Source organism: Xiphophorus maculatus, chromosome 13, assembly GCF_002775205.1.
Source record: "Xiphophorus maculatus strain JP 163 A chromosome 13, X_maculatus-5.0-male, whole genome shotgun sequence".
Lineage (NCBI taxonomy): Eukaryota > Metazoa > Chordata > Actinopteri > Cyprinodontiformes > Poeciliidae > Xiphophorus > Xiphophorus maculatus.
Window position 1 is genome coordinate 4,369,186 of NC_036455.1, and position 24,650 is coordinate 4,393,835.

The following is a 24,650-nucleotide window of genomic DNA, read 5'->3' on the forward strand; positions in this document are numbered from 1 at the left end:
CCGGGCCGGGAATCGAACCAAGGACCTTCTTGCTGCAAGGCAACAGTGCTACCTACTGCACAATCCACAATTTGACCACTTTGTTCATAAATAAGGTGTCAGACTCTTCATTTAGATGACAGAAACTCAGATATGAAAACAAAATTGCTTTGGAGGATTTAACTATTTTAATTAAATGAAATGCTTTGGCAGCTAGGTTTTGCAGGTTGCACTAATTGTTTAGAGAAATGCACTAGCTCTTGTGCAAATGTTAATAGTGGCATGAGAAATGTACCAAGGCAACTGAAAAAACCTATAATTTCACCCTCTGATGGAGAGTACTATTCTCTATGTTACCCATTCATCTAAGGCTCAAACAAATCGGAGGTTCTGTAATCAGATGGTAAGCCAACAAAAGGCCCATAAAACGTATGTATGCATATATCTAAATAAAGGAATAACTTAGCTCACTTTCGTTGAAAACAAAACCCTTGTGGGTGCAAGTAACCCAATTCATGTAAATTATATGTCCGTTTTCCTTCCTGAATGATTTTGCTTTATTTTCAACTTTCATGGCCTAACTATAGGGCGTTCAGGGGATTTCTATGGTGCAAAATATCACTTTAAATTGCATGGCTAATAATACTGAAGATAGTCATTTGATTCCATAAGGGCAGTCAGCCCATGGGGTTAGCGTACCATGGGAACGAAGTAATGCACAGCAGGATTCCAGCTCTCAAGAGCATGTCGGCATTTCGGTGTGACGCACAAACACAGCTGTAATCCAACACAGCTGACTTCTTGCCTTTCAGAGAAAGACCCACATAAGAAGGAGGTCCATTTCTAAATGCACACCGGCGCTTTAGTTCTTCTAATCACTAGGGAAAGTGCAAGAAAATCAAAAGATGTGTGGGCAAAAGAGAATATGCCAGTGTGAGTATGTATGCATTACTTTTTAAGGTCAGCAAGAGACCACTTATTTTCCTCTGCATCCTCTCTTATCAAGTTTGCACTTGAGTATTTTCTCACAAGATTATGTGATTGCCTCAAAGACAAAGAGTTCCTGCATCAGCAATGGACCAGCAGAAGCTTAGGTGTTATAAAGTCTTATTTTTTATTTGTTACACTTTGACAGTTGAGCTTCATCTAAAACTTGCTGAGCTGGAGATGATAATTTTCAAGTTCATGCTGCTTCGTTCTCCGATTATGCACAGTTTAACAAAAAAGAAAGAAAAATGTACCAGCAGCTTAGGTATTGTCAGAAATCTTTAGTAAGGAGCTAACTTTTATTTTTATTGAGTGATAAGTGCTCCTTTAAGACAGTTTCACAAATGCGCATTAGAAAACTGATGCTACTCATATTGAAATAATGCGTTTGGTCAGGTGAAATCTTCACCCACAGTAAGTTTGTTGACCTTCACAGAGCAAAATATAAAATACAGAAACACCTGAATGTCATTGTTGATATTGAAACATTTTGATAATTTTTATGAAAGCAATAAAAGTCAAAAATTTAAATCTCCAGAGGTTCCACAACATTAAACTTGCTTGGAATCTCACATTTCCGATTATGATAGACAGAAGATATGGTTTGAACTTCCTCTTTACTCCCACTCTGGATTCAGATCACGTCTTTTTCAACTTATTATTGATTTGTAGCTATGGTTAAGTTATTATTTGAGTTGTTGTGACATTAACCATTTGCTCCCAGATGTAAACCACCTTGTTGCTATTGGTCTTTCAAAAAACAAATAAAAGAAATCCCTGAGAATTAGTTCAACATTTTTGCTTGTAGGACAGGGTATGTCACCAGGTAGATTTGAAGTGAATGAGGAGTAGGTGGTACTTTCCTCCTGCACAGACATGCATGTGGTGCATCTACAGTACATTGCAGCACAGCAAGTTGCCAGGTTGCAGAGATGGTAATTGACAGGTTAGTCCATTTGCATGTGCAGCCGTAATGTTACTTCCATAATTATTCTGCCTTTCTACTACGTTAGACTTAAAGTCACCTCTTTACATCATGCTAACGACATAGTGGGACATGTCTCACTATGTCGGCTTCCTGCTTACTTTTTTGTACACTGTATGGTCTGCAGATAAGATGCTATTCTTTTTTATCATGCATTGGTTTTGTTGTTCTAATCGTAGTGATTAATCTTGTTTTTCCCCCCAGCCTGATGTTTTTTAGGATCTAATGATGCATTGCTAAAATACCCGATTAAGAGGCCGCTTCAGTCTTGTTGTTTTCCACCAAGGTGCTAATTAAAATTGGGATTCATGTTGTTTGGGTGTTGAATTGGGAATTGCGTGCACATGTTTCAGTAATGAGGCTTGGGGATGTCATCAGCTTTGGGATTCAGATTTTGATGTAAACAAACATGCATACAGAGACTGTATGAATTTGCTTATAATTACTGTGACTGCAATTGAATTAACCCTGGGACTGAAATAAGCAAAATAGCTTGAAATGTGCAAATTTCTTCTATATTTACTGTCAGTGATTTCCACATTTATTGTAGATCTGGTAAAACCCAAATCTATTATGAGTACTCAGGACTTTCGGTATTTTAAGCTTGGTTTTTAGTCTTTTTCTTGAGTTTTAGATTGACTAAATTCTCTTGTGATCTACTTAGCTTCTTTGCCTCCTAGTTTCACAAATGACTCTTTACTATGGTTTGCCAAATGCATGTTCTTTTTATTTATGAGGATGAAAATATTTCAGGGATGCAGACATAAATTCAAGTGAGACCATCATCCATTTCCCCCCTGCTTTTTAATACCTCTTTGTATTTTCAGCCATTCTGTTCTTTTGCTGGCTGATTGTGACAGTCTGCACCTCATGACACCAAAGAAACAAAAACGATAGGCGACAAAGCAAAAAAAACTGTAGAATTCTTTCCAACATTAGGTTGCTGATTGTCATCATCATTAGCAGCCTGTGCCGAGTTTCACATTGACGACTTGTGGTGGGGAAATAAATTAGCACAAAATGTTCAAACAGTCTCCAAAGTTATGCAAACGAAACCAGAGGAAAATGGTGTGTGTCATGTGATGATGTGGTAGCTGTGAAAATAAAACGGATGAGGTGAAGCACCATTTTTAATCAGACCGATCTGCTCTCTGATTGACCTCATAAAAATGAGCAGAGCTGCTAAAAGGCATCATGTAAATCTCCTTTCTGCTTATGCCTCGCAGCCACATCATGTCTGAATTAAGAAAAAAGGACAAGAAGTGATTACAGAGAGCAACGAGAGCGGGATCAGACAATATTGAAGGTGAAGCAGGAAAATCTAAGTTTGAGCCAACTCCTAATTTTAGAAACGATTCTGGCCCTTGTTAATTCTTTATTCTCATTACTCAACATCACAAGTTGTTTCTCTCTTGGTAATGATGTGCCGCCTTTCGAAGGATGGAAATAGAACAGAAGAGAATTACACTTTCATCATCTTAAATGACTGCTGTTTTATGCACCTGAAAATAACACCTCTATTTACAGAGCGACATGTTCGCCTCAAGCTTTAATGCTGCTGGAGTTCAACATCTTACAGTGGCATTTTTTTTGTGTTACTTGAGCATGGAGTTGTGCTTTTAGGTATTAGTTCTTGTACTTTTTGTCTATGTGGATATCACATTGCATGGGTTATCTGTAGGTAATCTGGCTTTCTTCTCTTGTAGATGTGCATGCATGTTGAGTTAATTAGTTTCTGGAAAGCTACATACTTTTTCCTTTGGTTATTGCTACTGTCTGTGGAGAAGGAATGCCCATTTCTCAACAAAATATTTAATTATCTGATAAATTGCTATTGGATGGGGAGATGATCAATAGGGTCAGGGATAACTCTAAGAAATGGGCTTCAGTCATGTGAGACCAAATAATGCAGGTTTTTATGTGCTTCACAATCCTCTCATGTTTAAGGCTATCTCTGTTGCTTGTGCAGTTCTTTGGCACTTTCTCCTTACACTAAGCTTTTTTGAATTTCTCGGATGGTGCACTCTGCTAGCATTCAGATTCTTTAACAATAACATTTTGTGTCTTACCCTTCTTGTAGAAGGAGTCAGTGAGTATCAGCATTCATCTGAATGATTCTTCTTGGCCATATCACAAGATTTCTACATTAAAAATGCTGAATTGCAGCATTATTTACTATCACGTTTTAAGTACTTTGATTTTTGTGTTTTCATTAAAATGCAAGTTTAACTTTTTGATTTAAGTTAAATGAATTAGCCATTCTAAATTATTGCCATTAACTTGTGAGTCAATTAGACTCTAAAACACAGGTATTTTTTTCTCTTAAGAAGGTTTAAAAATGAAGAAATAATAAAAGGGAAAAATGTTTATATTATTTGATATAGATGTGTTTTATTAGAAATAATTCACATTCATTATTGTGCTGTGAAAACTGTACATTGACACAGTTTAAAACAGAAATCTTGACAAGAAAATACTCAACACAGGTAACTGAAATTGGGTTTTAGGCAGGACAAGAAAATTGAAAAAGAAAAAAATAAATCAAAACAAAAAAAGACGTTAGGAATTGGCTGGTAGAACATACAGTCGAGTTATAGTAACACATTGTCACAGAAGACATGAGGTTCTATTATTCACTGCTTTACAGCTGAGAGTAATAACAAATATCCTGAAGAACAGTTAGGAGATAATCAGAGGCTTATTCACTCTGTATTACCTTTTTTTAAAATATAGAAGTATAATCAACTTTCACAGAGAACTCCAAATATGGAGTCTTGTGCAAACAAATCTATAGTGAATAAATTCCTAATACAATATTCCCATAAAGCATCTATGTGCTCTGTAAATATATATGGAAGATGGTATAAAAGTTTCGAAATATCGGTAGGAAAAAACTCTGCCTAGATCATAATATCAGTCATTGCTTGAGCATCAAGCGCCCATCATATTGCACTGTAACACACTGATGGCTGAAAACACAAAACGTGTTGAAGTCTCTGCTCAGTCCAAGAGTCCTGCAAGGCTGAGAAACAAAAAAGGGCGATGATGAAAAGGCTTTTTAAAATCCGCATGTACGACATGGAAGAGCCTGCGTCTTTATGCCAGTTATTCATCCAGCAAATCCCAAGAGAAGCACTGCTCTTTCCGTGCGAGAGTCCGTGTTCATTCCTGTGCTGGTGTTTTGGTATCAAAGCGGAATACTGTAGAAACCAGGAAATTCAACCAACCAGCGCCTCCATCACCACTCAGTATGTTTTTCCCGATGCAGTCCATATGGGCTCACAACACATTATGGATGCACTAAATTCAGTTTTTTTTTGTATTGTAGGTAACAGAAAACAATAGTAATGACTAAAAGGGGAGATAAATAAAAAACATAGACATCGCACTGGAAATAATCAATAATAGTAATGACGAACACAGTGACTAGCACAACCAGTTTGACAGAAATGTTTCAGTCTCATAAAAGAGTCTCATTTTCTGCTCGAAATTGTTGGATTCAGGTGCTAACAAACTCAATATGAGGAAAAAAAGCCCACTGCACAAAAACAAAAAAAAAGTGTGCGCCCATCTACCAAAGTGCACAGTATTGGAGTTTTGAGATCCCTTTTCTTTCTTTTGCCTTTGTCTTGTTTTGGAAGAGAGTCCCGACTGTGCCTCCCGAGAAGCAGGGAGGACACACGCCGCTTTTAAAATTTTCAATGTTAGTTTTTTACTCCAAAGTCGATTTGAAGGAAAAAAAGAGAAGCACAGACATGTCGAGCACATCTTCTGAAAACCCCAGGCTGTGGGGGTTCAGGAAAACTCCCTGGAGGAAGCGTCTATGGAGCCACAGACAATCCAGCCGGTGGACGCCACTGACCGCTCCGCCAACCCCTTCTTTGAGCTTTAGGAGCTCTGATGAGAGTCCGCACCGAGAAGCTACATTAAACATTCCCATCGCCATCAGCCCCGCTCTCATCCACCACTCTTCCTACCCTTCCAACTCTGGCTGAGGGTTTGAAGACAATGATTCTGGGACCCATTTCCTCCCTTTTTTGGTTGCGCTACCTTCATCCATGAAAGGATGACTTTCCCAAACCAAAAAAGGTGACTGAGGTGAAACAAGGCGGCTTCGCTTGGCCCCCCTACTCCCCCTCAGACCTCTGTTTGCAGGTCAATAATGTCCTGCCCCACCAGTGGGATGGTGGTGCTCGTCTTCTCCCACTCCACAGAGTGAAGCTCCAGAGGGGAGGCGGCGAGAGGCTCCATGTCTTTGCGTACCCATGCAGGGGGCGACTGAGGAATTCCCCGGACTCCTTCCCATGACCTCTCCATTGCAGCCTGCTGTTTGTCCTGTTGGAGCAGAAAGAGAGGAGCGTTTAGGACTGGTGTCACTTCATCAAGCTGGAGCAAATCCATTATGTCATTTTAAAAAGTGAAATGAGCTTCTAATGAAGGGAGTCGGAGAAATAACTCCCGCTTTGAGGCATTGAACTATCTGAATGTGTGTCTCATCTACAGGGAAGACATTTAGAGAATGTGAGGTTGTATATAAACACTCACGCTGTGGTTTGTTTTGTCACTTCCTCCCGAAGACACACTCCATCTCACAGACTGAAAGAAGGAAGAAAATACATCCTTATTCAAATGACCTCCAGGTACCAACAACATTAGACACTATGTTGCTCTTTATTTATAAGGTCATTTTTCTTTTCTTAATGTCTTCTTTTTTTCTGGGAATATTGCCTCTTTTGTTGAGTATTGAGTTCATTATTTCCTGCAAATGACAGTGGAAGCAGATGGAGACAGTAGTCTGATGAGATCTTACCTTGCTGTCAGATGGAGGAGACTCTCTGTCTTTCTCAGTGTGATGCAACTTCCTGTTCAGGTCCTGGAACATGTTCTGGTGGCGCTTCTTGGTGTGCATGATTTTCTAGAGAAGACAAAAAGCAATATTCCCAAAATTAGCACCTCCAGAAATTTGAGTTGTGAATCGTGAGGAAGAAATTATTAATTAGCAAGTTCTACTATAATAATAACAATAAAATGTATATTTACCTCAAAGTCCAGCTCTGCATAACGGGATTTCTGTCGCTGTAAATCAATAACAGGCGAACAAAAATGGAGTTTAGACATTGAAACATGTTGATAATGTTTTAGAAAATGCATAAATCAGCAGCTTTTCTCTTCCTACCTCCAGGGAGCTCATGGACAGAGTGGAAATGGTCTCGCTCTTCGACATCATTGAGTTCATGGACTCGAAGGTGTTCTCCAGGCTGCTGTGGGTGATGTGCGACTCGCTGGACATGTTGTGGATGTTCTGGATGGGCGAGTCCCTCTCCGAGTAGGACACGCTGACCTGGTCGGGCGGAATCGAGCCCATCACGAAGGCGGCCTGGGGTTCAGCGAAGGGTCCGCCGAGGTGCATAAGCCTGGCCTGTGGCAACTGGTCCACGCTGATGTTGTACTTTGTGGGGTCGTCTTTGGGCTTGGACCTCAGGGTGGATGTAGTGTTGGGCATCAGGACGTAGCCGCTGCCGTCGGACATGCTGCCCTCGGCCTGAGCCAGAGCAAGGTCCGCGTCCAGCTGCTTGAAGAGCTCCCCCTCGCAGACATAGACGGGGTTCCCGCAGGATGGGTCGACTCCACCGGCCAACCGGCTTTTCTCTCTCTTCAAGGTGAGCGTGTGGCTGGAGTACTCGGGAACGGCCTGCATGTGGCTGCCCTTGGATGGTAGGGTGTGGAAGTTGGAGCCCATGGGAAGTGGCATCTGAGGGGGAGGCATCTTTTCTTCAGAAGAGCTCTTCATGCCTTTAAGGTAAAACGATAAAACAGTTTTAAAAAAATACGGAACAATTCCTTGAATGAAACGCTAAATCAATTCGTTTCAAGCCGAGACGTTTTAGGTGCTGGGCTTACCTTGTCTGTTTGAGTCACCATCTTTTTCATTATCAGACTGCTGATAAAAGAACAAAAATCCTATTAGCTTAATGCATGCATATTTTCATTTAGGAATAAATTCAAAAAGCACTCAAGACATTAAAAAGGCAATCGGCCAAGATATTCACCATGTGCTGAGGATGGCCATTGTGATGAGAACTGCCAGAGTCTCCATTCCCATCGTCTTTGCGGTCAACTACTCTGCACTTCACAGCCTCCTGAACCTAATGGAAACACAGACAATTCAGGAAATTGTTAACAATATTCCAGCTCATTTAACCTGATAAAAAAATATTAAAATTAACTTTCATTTTTATCTTTATTCCTTTCAATTCATTTGGTTTTATTGCCTTCTTACCTCTCTACGCAGGATGCAGTGGACCATGACAATGATGAAACCCTCTAAAGAGTCAAAAACGGCAAAGAGGATCTGGAAAAGGGCGGAGCGACGGTCGGTGATGGCCAGGACGGCAGACATCCAGGTGAGGGCAAGGAGGGGGAGAACCACGCAAGAGCTCCACAGTGAGGCCCTGCAGGATGTAGAAAAAGACAAAAAAACCCCATCAGATTAATAATTAAGGCTCATTCCCAGATTGCTGAGTGTAAAAACAGCATGAATGGTGAAGACCAAAAAGACCTACCCAGCTCTCTCCTTCAGTTTCACGTCGGTGATGCCGTCCTTGGAAACAAGCTTGTTAAAGACTAGAATACCAATGACCATATTCACCTGTTTGAATAAAAAAACAAAATGTGTTAATAAAACTGTTCAACGATAGGAAATACATTAAAACTTGGAAATTAAGGTCTTTAATACGAACCAAAACAACAGCAGCAGCGGGACCAACAAAAGAGTAGAGAAGTCCACCCTCAAGAGACAACCAGCAGCTATGAGAGAGAAGGTTTGATGATGTTAATTATTGTTTCATCAAATAATAAACAGAAGAAGAAAACTACGAAAAGAGAATAGGAACTTACTAGCTGACGGTGCCATATCCCTTAGCTTTAGTGAAACCCACGGACACAGCAACTACCAGAGCAGGAAGTCCTGTAATGCAAAAAAGATAAAGCATTACAATTAGTGCCATTAGGATAAAGGCTGTAACAGAAAAAGTTATGCAGAGCTGATAAGAAATGAGATGCAATAGGAGACTTGTCCTCGTACCCCAGCCTAAGCACAGGAAGCGCTTGCGGATGATGCGGTTGCGCAGACGACCAGTGACAGCCATGTAGGACTGCCAAGCTTCTGTCAGGACCCAGCAGAAAGAGGAGAGGAAAAAGAAGTGGAGCAGGGCAGCAACAAGAGTGCACATCACCTGCAAGGGACCGGGATGAAGCAGAGCGAGAGAAACGGTTAGAAACCTGTTTCCAAGAGATCTAGATGCTGTGGGTTAGATTTGGATTGCGGCTTACCTTGTTGCGAGCCTGGGTTTGTCCGACGAGAATGAGGGCATTGGAGCAGATAATGGAGAGGCAGAAGTTGATGAGGATAACAGAGCGTTCTGAGCGAATGTACCTGCAAATGAAAAAAAAAATGAAAAAGGTTTAGGGGTTGGATGATAAATCACTACGTATCATGTAATATCAGAGGTTGATTTGCTCGAAGGCGTGCTTACTTCCAAACCGAGACATAGATGATGATGAGGAGCAGCAAGGTGAGGGAAGAGACCCCACAGCCGACGATGAGGGTAACGGACGGGAGGTTTGCTCTATCCATGTTCTGTAGAGGGAAGAAAAACAGAAAAAAAATGCCTCTTAGCGATGATTACAAACACACATAGGCAGTCACGCACCAGGCACACCAGCTACACGCACACACAAACACTGGAATGAATAGGATGCCTCTGGAAGAGTGCTATCTGGAAGAGCAGACAGCTCCCTGAAGGCAAACAGCTGAATGGCACAATTGGGCCACGGCTCAGGCAAGGTGACCCCAAGGTGAACGTGTCAGAAAGATGGAAGGCAGAACTAACGAACGGTCGGCTTTGGAGGGGATGAGAAGATGCTGTTTGGCATGTCCTCAATGGACATATTTTGATGTCAACCTGCTTCTCTTCTACCCCTTCGGGGGCTGCAGGAGAACAGGTGGACCATTATCACCTGTGCATTAATCCGCCACCAGCAGCCCCCTCTGATCTCTGACAGCAACTTAGCGCCTGCTCCTGCCACCAGCGGCGCTGACCCGTTCTGTGCTTCGACATGGCTCCTGGCGCCGAGTTTAGTTTGGATTAGACAGAGCCAGGGGTTGTTTCACTGCCTTGCTGCACGTGCCAGCGGGTCACTCCTGGACGCACAAATCTCAGCTTCACAAAACCCTCTTGGCGACTAATTGCTGGTTCCCCGTGCTTGTGCGTCTCGCACTTACGCTCCAGGCTTTTAATGAGGCTTTGAGCTAAGCTCACACCTCTGATGCAGTTGTCATCACCTCAAAGTGTGAGCAGGATGAGAAATATTAAGGCTCCATCCTTGCTGTAATTATAGCACTATAACAGGGAGAAAAGATGGAAAACCAGTGATGTGTCCTTAAAAAGTGACTAATAAAATATCATAGAAAAGAGAATATATGTAGGGAATAAACTAGCAGGGTTTTGTTTTAGCTTGTTTAAGCATTACACGTAGAAATGCAGTCCGTTGGCAAAAAATCAAAATTTAATTTTTTTTTCATTGGTTCTGGAGTAAAAATTTTTCATATTTATTAAATGCATCAAATCTAAGAACCATTTATGGTTGTTTTTGTTATGGTTGATGGATAAACAGTGATAGTCTACTTTTTTTTTTGTTGTTTTTTTGCTGAAAACTTCAATTCCATCATTGGAGATGCTTCTCCAATGATGGAATTGAATTTGTTTCTATTTTTTGTGTTATGGTCCTTAGGAAGAAAATCATAACTGGCAGGTTAAACCTTCAAGAAAAATCACAAATACTGGTCATGAAAAGTCTGGTTGTAGCATCTCAGTTTATGAGCATAATGTGAAGATGCTTCCCGAATATCAAAGCACAGATGGGGAATTTTGCCTGTGGCAGAATGAGACTTAATTTAGTGTGGTAAATTTGTTTCAAACTCTACATGAGTAGCATTCCCGACCAGATGGCAGTTAGCAGAGGGGTAAGTTGTCGTACCGCCTGGGTTTGCAGGGAATCTGGGGTGTAATACAGTTGATACTGTTTCCTTTCTTTATGTATCTGGGTCGAATCTTGCTCCCTTAGCTAAGTGAGCTCCACACAGCTAGTTGGACCTAGATATGAAGCACGTCCTTGACCGGATCGTGTGCTCCCATTTTGAATAGAGTGTTAAGTGACCCCCCTATGCTTTAAAATTATATATCAAGAGTAGTCACGGGTACCTGCTCTTATAAGAATATGGGGTGCTTTTATGGGGCCATTATGTTTCAAGTACATCAAATGAGAGCTAACTAACACTCTGCAACATCTGGTTGTTTTTTTCCCCCTCCAATGCTCGCCCCCCTCTTTCCTGTTTCTGTTACTCAAATCTCACTGGTGTTCTTCATGGAAGACGCTGTTATTGAAAATGCCCACAGTGCACATCAAAGGATAGATAAAGAGGCAGGCAATGTGCGGGTGGTGGTGGGGATAAGAAGAAGAAAAAGAAAAAGAAAGGAGTGCATTGCCGTCAGTGCACGACCAGATGTCTGTTTCTCATTGGTCTGCCTCTCTGGCATTTTAAATCTTGCTGCTGCGTCCAAAGAAGGAGAAGTCGAAGCAGGAGAAGGAGGAGGGTGGGGTGCATGTAATTGAGAATTCAGAGATATTGGCAGAGGGAATGATTGCCTCAGATGCCTTTTTTTCTTTTTCTTTTCTACTGTGATGAGAGGTGGAGGGAGGTGTTGTTCAGATTGGCAACAGCAAGTCAAGTCAAATCTGGGATGCACACAAACAAGTTGGAGCATAAAAAACACAAAGGTTTTAGCAGTTAAAAGACCGCAGTGCAATGTTATGTGTTGATCTGCAAATTAATGAGGAAATCAAGGAAAATATATTTGTTGAGAAGATTTCAGCTGAGTATTTTTCTCTGCTTGGCGGTTTTCATGCCTCAAGATGACAGCGGATAAAGGCTGCACAGTCTACATTGTTTTTGCGCATGGCATACAGTCATGCAATATGGCCAAAAAAGCAATTATTAGAAACTGCCTATTTTCTTTTTCTTTTGGCAAGATTAAAGTGACTTCTGCATGTCTTGTTACTGTGCGCATAACGTTATCATTCTTCTGTAAACATTAACCTTTTAGTAGAAAATATAATAGCAACATGTTGCCCGATTGTGTTTTATCAGTAGGAAAAACAAGCAGGTTCTCCGATCCGCGGCACCTGCGCGGAGACAAAGGAGCGCTGCTGCAAAGCCCCTCACTAGAAAACAACAAGTCCCTATCAGCTCACCCGCTGCTCCGCATTCACACTGCAGAAGACGTTTAGCATGCACATCGTGTCAATGCAAAGAAAAAGGGGGGGAAAAAAGAAAAAAAAAAAAGCCCTTACAGGGAACAGACGGGAGACTTACCGAGTCGGAGTTGACGCGCGCTAAAATGGCGAAGGTGGAGAGGCTGTCACACACGCATTTGGTTCTGTGTGAATGAACGGGCACCGCTCTGCAGCTCCGAGCAGACCACGAGCCAAGAAGAGAGGAGCTGCACACGAGAGAGGAGAGGGGGAGTTAGGAGAGATCTGACAAATCTCTGATCTGAGCGTTTTCCTTATGGCTTTTTAAACAAATATGCGTGATGAGAAAATAGGGTGAATCTACAAAAAATAAATAATAAGAAGAAATTAACTAGATTTTTTTGTAATCCATTCACATAAACGGATAGTAAAAAGTAATTTCTAAGCTAAAATAATACATGTTTTTAATCAGCTTGGGATGCATGATCCATGTGCATGTGATTAACTGGAATGTTCATCGTAATTAATAGTGACAGATCTTAAAAAATGCCACAATGAGCATAATCCTTATCACACTCTTTCCTCGTTATATTTAAATCAGGCCCATGGTAAGCAAGGAACAGGGTGTCCCCTCAAGGAGAGCATGGATTATAAATTATGGACATTTTCCCCTCATCTGAGAGCTCACAATATGCAACAAATGCATTTGTTTGTTGCATCTGCTATCTGATTGGCATCATACAGTCAGCAGGTTCAGGCTAGTAGCATCTGAGTAAAACTGCATAGTGCATATCTGTATAATTCCCATAGAAAGTTGCAGAGTTTTGCATATATTAGTAGGATGCAGTTCAGTGGTTCTGGGAATGGAGCTCTTCAGATGAAGAGTCCCCATCCCCCAAACTCTGCTGTTAGCCAGTGCTTCATCCTGTCTCTATTGGTGCATTAATCACATTTGCTGTTTAAATTGAATCTAATTTGACTGAAGGCGTATGGGCCCCCCTCTGAAAGTTTACGAGGTAATTACATTTTCTTTCCTAATCTTGCTTACCTCAGCTCTGGCTGCTGTGTGACAAGGGCTGGTTGTTGTGCATTTTTATCTCTTATTGTTCTTGCATATATCTTTCAGAGCTCAAGAAGTCTACCTTTGTAATAGTTTGAAATCGGATGATTTAAACTGTTGGAAACTTTGAAGATTGAAATGAGTTTGAAGCCACCCTCTGTGGGTAACTGGGGCTTTTATTTCTTGACTCTCTGGCTGTCTGTAAGTGTGTCAGACAGGTGATTAAGTCTGAGACTGAGGGGTCAGCTTGCACGTGTACTGGTTTTTCTTTGCCTTGTCATAAAGGACTGACATGAAAAAGCTGGAATGACCATTGCCTTCCCTATTATAAGTTTGTGTAAATGATAACAGATGTGTGCATTTTAACTGGAAAGGCCATCCCTTTCACAAGAAAAAAATAGATGAAAGTGATGGTCAGATGCACATTCAAGGGAAAAAAACATCAGTTAACACTTACGTTTCACTCTCATCCCATGAAAGGCATGTTTCATTGATAGTGTCCTGCAAAGAAGAGGCAGATGGAGAAGGTTAGTGTGAGGAATCTCTCTGTAGAAAAGGAAAGCATGTAGGCTGGGACACCTTACTACAAACGTGTGAGATGCAACAGCTTGCTGGTAGCCACATGCCCACATTTTTTCACCCCCTTGCTTTGTGATGCATTAATGAAACCAAAAGCAGCCACTTATCAGCTGCAGACTCTAATTATTGCGCATGATTTCTCATCATCGAGGGACCGTTTGGTCGCTTATGAGATTTTCTCTGGGCTTCAGCTGCCACAAGCCGACGCAAAAGTCAAAGTGTCGCAGCAAATGTCAGGAAAATGTCAGTCTCTCTGCATTGTGCTGCACAAACACCCACAGGGAGGCTGATATTTTTCCATTAGGTTGATCATTAGGGACTCACATTGCGCAGGTGGGGGAACTCGATCTCGACAGGGGTTGACAGGAGAGTCGGGGTGGGGCTGACAATCACGGTCACCACCTTGGAGTTGAACAGGGTGGTGTTGCTGTGGAGGAAGAGCACACCTCACTGTCAAAACTTGATCTTAGACGTGTGAGACTGTGAATTAGACTGCAGGAAGATAGAGTGTTAATGCTTAAACAGAGAAATGTTACCTCTGGAAGGACATCATTGAAGAAAGGTTTCTGTACAAGACAATGCCGGTCACAAAAGCATCATTGGCATCTGAAAAAAGAAAACAATCTCACTCAGTCTTCAAGCTAAACCCACCACTGGTTTATTGTTTGACAAAATGTTACATTTGTATGATCTTACCAGCGGATTTGAGGGACAGAGCATCGCGGGAAACTGAGATCTTCTCCTCTGAGGTACTGACCCAGTCCGGTCGCCCTCTCCAGCCCTTCACAGGGAAGGTGAAGTTGGAGCTTGTGGTTGTTGGGCGCTTGTGGATGTTCAGCACTGAAAGGCACAAATGATAATATACAAAGGGAACTTTGTTAGCAGAAAGCACTCATTGGTTCTAGCAGCTGATGGACTTGAATAACTAATGCATTCAGGCGTTGATTGAACAACAAAAAGAAGACAAATTAACTGGGCTCACCTAAATTCTCAGTGACTTCGTAAATGTCCTGAAAGCCGCTCATTTGTACTCCGATCATGTTCACAAACTCCTCAACAAGGCGTAGGAACCCCTTGATATTGGCACCCATCTAAGTGAGAGAAAATGGAGACAAAAAGAAGAACATTAAAATATGGTAGCATATAAATCTGGTTTATTTGCTCAGTCAAGCATAGCGAGTTTAATGATTATTTATGGATGTGCAGGTTCCAGCCAGTACTTATTATTTCAAAGCTCACAGAGGCTGACATAAAAAAGCATGGAAAACGCACAATTCTTGCTGCTATGCAACTCCAGAACTTCCGTACGGCCATAAAAGGGCAGACTGTTGATTCATACTCTATTTTTTTTGTCCTTTCTCTTTTTCTCTCAGTAAAAAGGGAGGGCCACCTGACTTGCGTGTCTCTGACGCAGAGAAGCAGCGATGTGGGCGCGTGTGCATCTGCATGCAATGTTCTGTCTGTGTTTCTATACAGCAGTAGCCGTCAGTAGGTGGGATGGCATGGAGACGCACAGATTGCAGAGTGGGAGTAGTGATTTTCCCTGATTCAGAGAGGCAATGGCCTCGGTAACTCGCTCTCCTGCTCTCAGATCAGTTTGTGCATGACAGTGTGTGTTTATTACAACTTTTTTTTGCAGGCTGGTCTTTCTTGGGAAACTTGCAGGAACATTACAAGCGTCATTGGAGCGCGGAGGAGGTTTGTCGACAGTTGGCCAAACGTGACAAAGTTCTGTTCGGTCTAATCTGAGTTTAACAAACTGGATGAGTAAATGTGTGCACATTTCATCTAACACTTTTGTTTTGAAACTTCTGCTTAAATTAAAAGGTTTGAATGAATAAATATTTCCACTGTATGTGTAGTCCATGTCCTGATTTTGTTGGTACTTGTACAATCTCTTGTAAGTATTTTCTGAGATTTATTCTCCACCATGCTTATCCTATTTAGGCAACTTCAATAAAATAGACTTATTTTTCCCCTTTTCCCTTTGTGCACTCTTACAGTCACACCTTGATATCACATACCAGTTGTGCCTCTTCCCATTTGTCATGATGTTCCTCCTTCAGTAGGTTGCTGATGGTCTGGACGTAGTTCTGCAGATCATCAAATACAAAGATAGAGGTGTGAGAAGACACCGAGTCCATCTTGTTTAGATGCAATTTGTTCCTTAAAAATGTTTAACTTCAAGTTTATGGATCTCAGTTGAAGCTTACCTCAATGTCAGCGCTGCTCAGCCTCAGTCTGGTTGCCTTGTACAACTCTGTGGTGTTCTTCAGGATCTCCATTATGGCCAAAAGGTCACCGCTGTACTTGGCTTTTTCATCAGAGGAAAATCTCAAGCGGGAAATCACCTCAGCAACGCCATCAACGCTTTGCCCGATCTGCGCTTTGGAGGTGTAGTCCCTTGACTACAGAGATAGAGTTAAAAGGTTATTTCTAATATTTTACTTCACATTAAATCCAATGAGTAGGACTTATTGATAATTTTAGGGGGCATACCAGCATCTGAATGTTCTCGTAGTTCTTAGAAACACATTGGGTGTAAGTGGGGTTCTCCCAAGAAGCAAGACGTCCATCAGCAAGGGTGCAGCGACGCAGAATAAGACCTGTTGATGAGATGAAGAACTCTTAGTTTAGTTTTAAATAGATATTTGAAAGCCTGAAGTATAAAGTTAGCTTCCAGACTGTTAAAGTACCTGATGCATCAGCAGGGCAGGAAACAGCAGCGACATCTCCAGCGGGGGTTTTCTTCCAAACAATGTCTCCGGTGTTCTGCTCAGGACAGATCTCATGGGGCTCTAAAAAAATCACAACCAGTTGTTGCATGATGAGCTTCCTGTTTGCTTTTGGATTTGTGAAACGATGGCATTAATCTATTGTGCTGCAGACACTAACCAGGGCATCTCTTCTCATTGCAGCGCTTCTGCTCTCTGGTGTCACCGGGGCAAGGCTCTCCTCCAAAGAAAGGCCCCTCACAGACTCTCTGTCTCTGCTGGTTTCCTCCACCACAGGTCTTGCTGCAGCTTCCCCATGAGCTCCATGGATGCCAGGTTCCATTAACTATAGGCAAAAAACCATTAATTCTGATCCTGTTAAGTAAAAAGCGAAACTGGGATCTGGGATGTACTTTATAACTCACCGGGGCAATCCTTCAGGAAACAGTTTGCTGTCTCTTTCCAGCCTCCATGGCACTCTGAGCCGCCATAAGATGGCCCGTTGCACTCCCTGGTTCTCTGCATGGTGCCATTGGAACAAGAGGCAGAGCAGGAACTCCAGGCGGACCACTCATTCCAGGATCCATCCACTAGAGGGAAGCAGAGGAGCGTGTATGAAGAAGAGTTATGAGGATGGCAAGGACAAGACAGACCCTCGGGCCACACCAGACATCTTGACAAACTCACTGATGCTATTAACATCTCGCATGACCCAGTTAAGCTGAGCGTAAGCAGAACAGAAAGTTGGATCTCTGTTATGCGCCCTTCAACTATCAAGTTCAAACTCTAATTAGCAATTTGGAAGTTTAAACTGGATAATCATTTCAGACAATTTATGGATGCAATTACAGTTTTGAGTTTTTAATTAAACTGAGTGACAGATTAATAAGAAAAAAAAATAATATTCATTTAATGATAAATAAATTGGTCATTTATATTTGATCCTTTCTACAAGCTCAGGACATATTAAAATACATGTAAAAACAATTTAATTACATTTATTACTAAGCCAAAGTGAATGTTGACATAACGTTTCTATTACAGCCAAATCTGTTGGTAATCACAAACTTAATTTCCTTTGAGTTTCAACTAAAATACACAATCATCTTGTAGTAATTGCTTTTCGCTTTTTCCCGGTTTCTTTTTTATTTTGTTAAACAGCGACACCTGGTGGTGATGAGGTGAAACTGCAACAAATCCATACCCATTTTAAAAGATACACTTACATAAAAAACACGTGTAAATGACGACAATTAGACACGGGAAGAAAATCTACTCGGCGCTGCAGTAACTTCAGAGGTAAAACTTTTCTGCACATGAGTAGGTGGCTCAATGGGAGAGCGACTTAAACTTGGTCAAGTGACCATGAGCACAGAGTGAGTCACAGGCAGCTGTTAGGAGGCCACTGACTAACATCCACAGACGCTTTTATTCTGGTGAGTCAGATGAAATAGCAACCTGCCTTTGCCGTTGTGATGATGCAGACACAATTAGGTGACTTAATTAGGCTCTCATAAATGAATCAGTCAGATGAAGGGTTAAGCATCACATCCTGCGCTTGTTATTGAGAACTTTTAACCAAACAATCTAGGCTTTGAAGAGAATATTTAGATTTTTTTTAAAAGTAATACATCAAGAAATGCAGCTCACCTGGGCAGACAGCGATGTTGCAGAACTTGGTTTGTCTTGTAGGGCCGCGGCAAGGCTGTCCTCCATTCTGGGGCTGCTTGCAGGTGCGGGTTCGGTCACGGTAACCGCGGCCACATGTGGAGGAACACAGGCTCCAGGGGGTCCACTCATCCCAAACACCATTCACTGCAAACATATGAGAAATATACTTAATTTATGATTTATTTTATCTTTGAAAACTTGAAAAGTTTCTAACTTCTGCAAGCATCATTCAGAGTTTCTGCCGTGCTCATACTAGGATCCAAAGACTCACCAGGGCAGACAACTGAGTTGTTGCATGGTCGGTTCTCACGCAGGGCTCCGGTGCACTGGGTGGTGAAGGAAGAAGTGGCACAGAGGCGGGAACGGCTCTGCCAGCCCTCCCCACAGGTGACTGAGCATGGGCTCCAAGTGGCCCACTCATCTGTCTTTGCATCTGTTATGAGAACATTAAACACTCTAAGGTTAGGGGATTGCATTGCTTCACTTTAGTCATCTATTTGTTGCATCTATTTGTTGTTATCTCACCTGTTTGAGTTGCTACAGCTCCTGGGTTGGACTCATCAGGGTTGTCTCTTTTCAGACCAATAATGGCACGCAAACCTTGGCTTCTGTTCCTCTCTTTGCCTGTGAGAGTTAAATGAATTGCATAATTATGGATTGAAAGCCCAGCCACCTGCAGCAGTGTTTTGGTTTAATGACAAAATTATAGCTTACCAATGCAGAGCTGAGGGTTGCAGGCACGGCCTTCCTCCACTGTTCCTTCACACACTCCATCCTCGGGCTGGCAGGTTCGGCTGCGCACCTGGACTCCGCCGCCACACTCCTGGCTGCATACGGACCAGCGGCCCCAGCCTGCCCAGCTCTCTGCAGGAAGACATAAAAAAAGAACGAGAAGATACTTGTTGAGAAGAGTTGGAAACTACAAGAGCTGAGAAAAAATTACAGCAGTTGGAAACATTATTACTGCCTTTGTGTAAAGCCTGATTCAGTTGTCTAACTTCAGGTTTAAGAGGAGGAAGTCAGTAATATTTTCTTTATGTGTAGGAAATGAGCAAGGACGTTTCTTTGTCAGCAGAATGGTGCTATCTAGTGGATAGATGTTTTATTTGAAAACATCTGTTTGCTTTTATCCACTTGGTGCGAACCTCTGTCAGAACGGTGGGCGTGTGTGTGTGTGTGTGTGAGAGAGAGTGAGTGCCTGTTGCTATGGATACAGCAAGTGCAGATCTTCGATTTCTGCTGGCAGCCGACTATGAGGTCTTTGTGTTCCTTTCTAGCCTGACATACAAACAGGCTCTCTGTGCAAGTCTTGGTGCAAAGCTGAGCAATGTGTGAGGTGCAGCAGGTGATGCTACTTAGCTCTAAGGATGCAACATCAAATATCCCTAACAGCCTTGATTTACTTCTCATTATCTTGTGCGGTTGTAGAGCAAGAACTCTGGCTCTGCAGGCATGGATCATTGCTCTCAGCAGCTGTTTAGACACACCGCTGAAACAGTGGGAGATTGCAACCTGCAGAGCTGTTTAGTTTTGGAGAACTTGACTCCTTTACTCAGTTAATTTAACTGTTTTGATCATGAGACTTGTGTTTTCTGTGTTTTTCCTTTGCACTTTTCAAAGTTTATAACCCAAACCACACTTACTGATAATCTCAGCATCACGTCCGTTGTCTTTGGGAACAGGAGTGCATTTTTCCACGTAGACGCCGCCCCGGTAGCAGCTTCCTGGCTTCCTCTTTGGGGCCTCCCAGCACTGGCAGGGGGTGTTCATGATGCCACAGGGATAATCATGGGTGCTGCTGTTCAGGCACTTCTCCAACCACTGGCACAGCATCTGGCAGGCGGGCATGCTTGGGTTCCTCTTTCCCACAACCAGAAACTCTGCCTTGAACTCGCTGACACCTTGCTCTTGCCCAACAACCTCCAGCGCGTTCCTTGCGGCCACCTTGCGGATCTGCAGGAATTGCTTGCTTGACTCCAGGTAGGTGACGGCAGTGGAAGCGTCACAAAGCCTGACAACCTCGTCGAAGCTCTCCATACCCAGGTAGGTGCGAGAAGTCTCGATGAAGGAGTCGAACTGGAAGGTCTTGATCTGGCGGGGCACGCAGGAGTCGGTGGGCTTGGTGATTTTCATGTAGACATTGTAGCGGCGTGGATCGGGGTTCTGCAGGGTCCAGGAGCAAGGAGCGGAAGGCAGGGTGGTCGTAGAGGAGAACACGCCAAAGAAGCGACTCTGCTCCAAAGTGGCACAGGTTGCGGAGGCCGGTCCAGAGGGAGTGCAGGAGGTCAAACCGAAGAAGAGCAGGATTAGGGCCACGCAGGGGCCGGTGAGAGCTGACCACGCCATTGGGTCGGCTTAGGTTTGGTATTGGTGAAATCTGGGTTTAACTTTGTTGATTCTTCGATTTCTTTGTTGCAAGTTACTGCACTTGATTCAGATCTCTTGATTATCTTCGCAAACCCTTCTGAAGATTAGCTTTGCTTTAATGCATCAGACTATTTGTTATCTCAGAGAGGGATCTGTTGGAAACAAAAAAAAACATAAAAAAGTCTGTTAGACTGCTTTCATGTTGACAGTTATTGGTACGAACTGCAGAATACAATGCATTTTAATTGGAGCCATTGTTAAGCTAATATTTATGCAGCAGAGATTGTTGTCTGATCTGTATCACAGTGTTTCAGGCTACGCTGAATGATCTAAAATGCCTGGTTGTCTGGAAAATAATTGCTGTGGCGGAGCAATTACAGTCCTTCACAGCGAGGTGGTATCTCCGAGCTCTTGCTCTTTCCTCCCACACACCTAACTGTGTGCGTCAGTCTGACGTCCATGCAAGCTTCGCCACTGGCAACTTATTTGTGCAATTCACTCCTCTTATTAAGCAGTAAACAGGCGGGAAAAAAAATAAAATAATCATCTGCAGCCATGGTGAGGGGTATTTACATACCCTGCCCTGGCATTTCAGAAATTGCATGGGGAATATTTTCACCATTGCTTAGGGGGGAATGAAGCAAAATGATCTTAATTACTATGACTTTTGCACATTATGTTGAATGCATTCAAAGAAAATATGTTTAATGCATGCATTTTCTACAATTCTGCAGAAGGTTGTTATGCTTATGAGTAATTCATCGTTTTTCTTGTTTGTCTTGCAAATATGCTTCTTTTAGACATAAGGGTCTGCAGAGTCTCCGTCTAAATCCCAGCATTACTGAAGCAAAGCAGGATAAAGGAGACACTCATTGGCTCTCAGAAGAGAGTAAAGCTGTTGCTCAGCAACAAGTTTTACTTTCAGACAGAGCTAGTTTTCTGCTTTATCATGTTTTCCATCTTAGTCTTTGTTATACTATTCGCTTCACAGTTTATGGCAGTTTCTGCAGTTTATGAAACAGGAAATGGATTATTAGAGACAAATTAATTGCTATTTCAGAGTCTGCTGCAGAAACCTGTATTTAAATGTGGGTTCATCGTAAAGATAAAGCAGCGGCAGCACGCTGAATGCATATGCAGCGACTGTCATAAGCACCTGCACTACTCAAGTTAAGTACTCATAATTACATCCATCTCATCTCTCCCGCCTCCCTGCCTTGCTCTCGCCCCACCCCTTCGCTCAGCTCATCTCATTTCTATGAGCAATGCAGTAGAGACCTTTGCCTTGTGTCAGCGGCTGTCTTTCTCTCCTCTACCCCCTCCCAACCCTTTTGGCAACCGGAAGCTCCATGAATGGGCATCTGATGAGAAAGACTTTGAAAAGAAAAGTCCAGCTGTGGCGGGAGAACTCTCCCTACCCTCCCCAACTGCTTCCACCCTCCCCACACCTATCTACCTCGTCCTCTCGCTTGTCCATTTGCTGTCGTCAACAACACATTGTGTGCATAGCAGGCTGCCTAAAGAGCGGTCAGTTTGTTGTTATGGAGACAGAGCTTATTTTCTGCAGAATAGTGTGAAAATCTCCACATTTGCCATCTGTGACATGCTTTCTGTCCTTGGTGACGTGTACACTTTCTAGAAGCTACAGATGAAGGGATGAAGAAGTAAAACAGCAAAATCACTGTAAAAGAATAAAGAAAGTACTTGGATGTGTCATTACTGAAGTGACAGGTGAAATCTTACAGACTGAGTTTTGAGAGTCAAACTTTGTACTATCAATGCACCTTCAAAGTCAGTATGGGTTGTTCTGTTAGTAAAATACTGCCTGAATGTTGTACAAGGTGTTATACTTTCTTTACTGACTGTTCATTTGATAGAATATCAGATCAGTGCAGCAAAAAGACTGAGAATGTCTGGATCAAGCATGCTTCTTGCTCTTGAAAAAGATTTAACAGAAGCAGTTTTTGCACCTAATAATGTATTTTTACTCTGAAGAAAAGCTCGTATTTCTTTTTTGCTCCAGCCGTTGCAAAAAATCTGCACATGTGCATGAACGTACACTTTAAGGCTCTGCAGGAAAAAAAAAAACACATTTTCAGCAAAGGCAAAACAATTCATTGCATACTGCAGAAAATACCTGAGTCTGTAGGTTTAATAAGATGTTTGCATCAAAGCTGACTTGTTGCACAGCTATGAAATGAACTGAATAAGTCATGCAAATCCAATCCAGATGACTGAGAAATATATCTCTTTAAATTTAAAGACTTAGTATTAATATTGTTCCATTGTAGCTAGTCAGTGTCAGTCCTCTGCAACAATACTTAATCAAAAAGGAAAGGAAAACCATAAAGTTCAATGAAGCAGCCTGTTGCCTCAGTACAACTTTCTTCTGCCGCATCTGTCTACACAATGGGAAGCACGGTCCTACTTTAATAGTGACATTGTGTGAGTGCAGGTTTAAAACAATTCAAAACTGCATTAAAATGAGAAGCTGTTGTTAGGTTGATGCATACAGGAGCTGAAACATTCAAAATCAGTGGAGCAGATCTCAATGTGAGGCAGTACAGGCAAAGTTTCAGAGTTTCAGCACCGCGGACAGCGACACACCAACTTTAAAATCAGAGGAAGCATTCTCATTCGCATCACTCATCCTCACTTTAGGACTTCACCAACACTTTCAGACGATTCATCAAATACTTTCCACTTTCTCCTTACCTCGAAAATTCTTCTTTGAAGTCGTTATCAGCGGCTCTCTAACCGGTCCGGTCCAGTCGTCTCGGTTCGGATCTGGCAGCAGCTGCTGAGTTCGTCTCTCGAAAAAGTCTGACTAGACCTCAAAGTCTTGAGATCTGCGCTCCTGGCCAAAAACTTTCGCAGTTCTGTGGAGACCGCCGAAAGGATGCGCCAGGTCCAAACACTCGAACCCCAGAGCGGGGATCGATCCCAAGTTTCAGTGCAGTCCACTCTCACAAGCAAAGAAAAATTGAATGCGACTCTAACCAAACTCCAAAGAGTTTACTACCAACTTTGTTTAGCTGCTATAGCCTATCCAAGAAGAAGGAAGCGGCGTATAGCGAAGGGACAAATTGGTTGTTGTCGGAGCTCCAGCAGAAAGTCCGTTCTCGTTTGTCTTTGTTTCTCTCTAAGCTCCAGAATCAAAAATGTTGGTACTTCTACTCCCGGCTTCGGAGTCTTCTTGCTTGTGGTCTTTGCACTGCAAGTGGGTCCAGTCTCAGTGTAGCTTGTGGCCTCCACTCGGAGCTATATATCCCACCCCGCCCCTCCCTTGGCTTGAAGTTGGGAGTCAGTGCGTGGATGGAGTAGCGAAGTGAATGAGACAGCATCATCGGAGAGGGAAGGGAGGGGCGGGAGGAGAGTGTGTGGCTAGTGTGCGGAGGAGACGCGGCTGTGTGTGTGTGTGTGTGTGTGTGTGTGCGAGCGCGTGCGCAGGCGTGCGCGTGGAAGTGTGAGAGCGGCAGTGTGTCAGCGCACGGAGGAGGGAGGGAGCTGAACCGAGCGAGGAGGGGCGGGATCTATGCAGGGAGACAAACGATAATGAAGAGCAAACTACGCAGATATGAACGCACAGCCAAAGGTACCGGAAAGAGGATCAACGGAATAGGTGTGCAGCAGGCAGCAGGGGACGCAATGAAGAGAAATCAATTGTTTTCTCAGATGAATGGCAATGCGACACTTCTGAATGTCATTGCAAACATTTGCACAGAGACATGCGACATGTTTATTGATCCGGCTTCCAAAGCATGCATTTATGGCTTTATGTGTGCGACTTAAAGTATGACTCCCTCTTTAGAGATTAGAAAATTACATTACATAAATAAAATAGGAAATTATTAAATAAATGCAAAATGATAATTATTTAAATGTATAAAAATATAATAGGAATAATATAATACCTGCTGCACATTTATTTAATCTGTTACACTTACCTAGTCAAAGTCATACAGACAAGATGATTGGTCTGCACTTGAACTGC

The 24,650-nt window shown here is 42.6% G+C and overlaps 1 protein-coding gene across 1 annotated transcript; it reads right to left on the minus strand.

The window, feature by feature from the left end:
• Positions 1-6,088: 6,088 nt before the first annotated feature.
• Positions 6,089-20,635, minus strand: LOC102221541 (adhesion G protein-coupled receptor B1-like). Its single transcript, XM_023345344.1, has 31 exons — positions 19,933-20,635; positions 19,004-19,153; positions 18,815-18,913; positions 18,561-18,722; positions 18,269-18,433; positions 17,044-17,208; positions 16,800-16,964; positions 16,601-16,702; positions 16,404-16,510; positions 16,118-16,312; positions 15,929-15,997; positions 14,887-14,995; positions 14,601-14,744; positions 14,441-14,510; positions 14,229-14,331; positions 13,783-13,826; positions 12,387-12,513; positions 9,487-9,590; positions 9,284-9,386; positions 9,036-9,186; positions 8,849-8,918; positions 8,692-8,758; positions 8,515-8,600; positions 8,232-8,403; positions 8,002-8,097; positions 7,853-7,892; positions 7,128-7,744; positions 6,992-7,027; positions 6,762-6,866; positions 6,497-6,547; positions 6,089-6,286 (listed from the first exon to the last, which is right to left on the minus strand). The coding sequence occupies exons 1-31, from the start codon at positions 20,633-20,635 to the stop codon at positions 6,089-6,091; spliced, it is 4,575 nt and encodes a 1,524-aa protein (XP_023201112.1).
• Between the last annotated feature and the right edge of the window lie 4,015 nt (positions 20,636-24,650).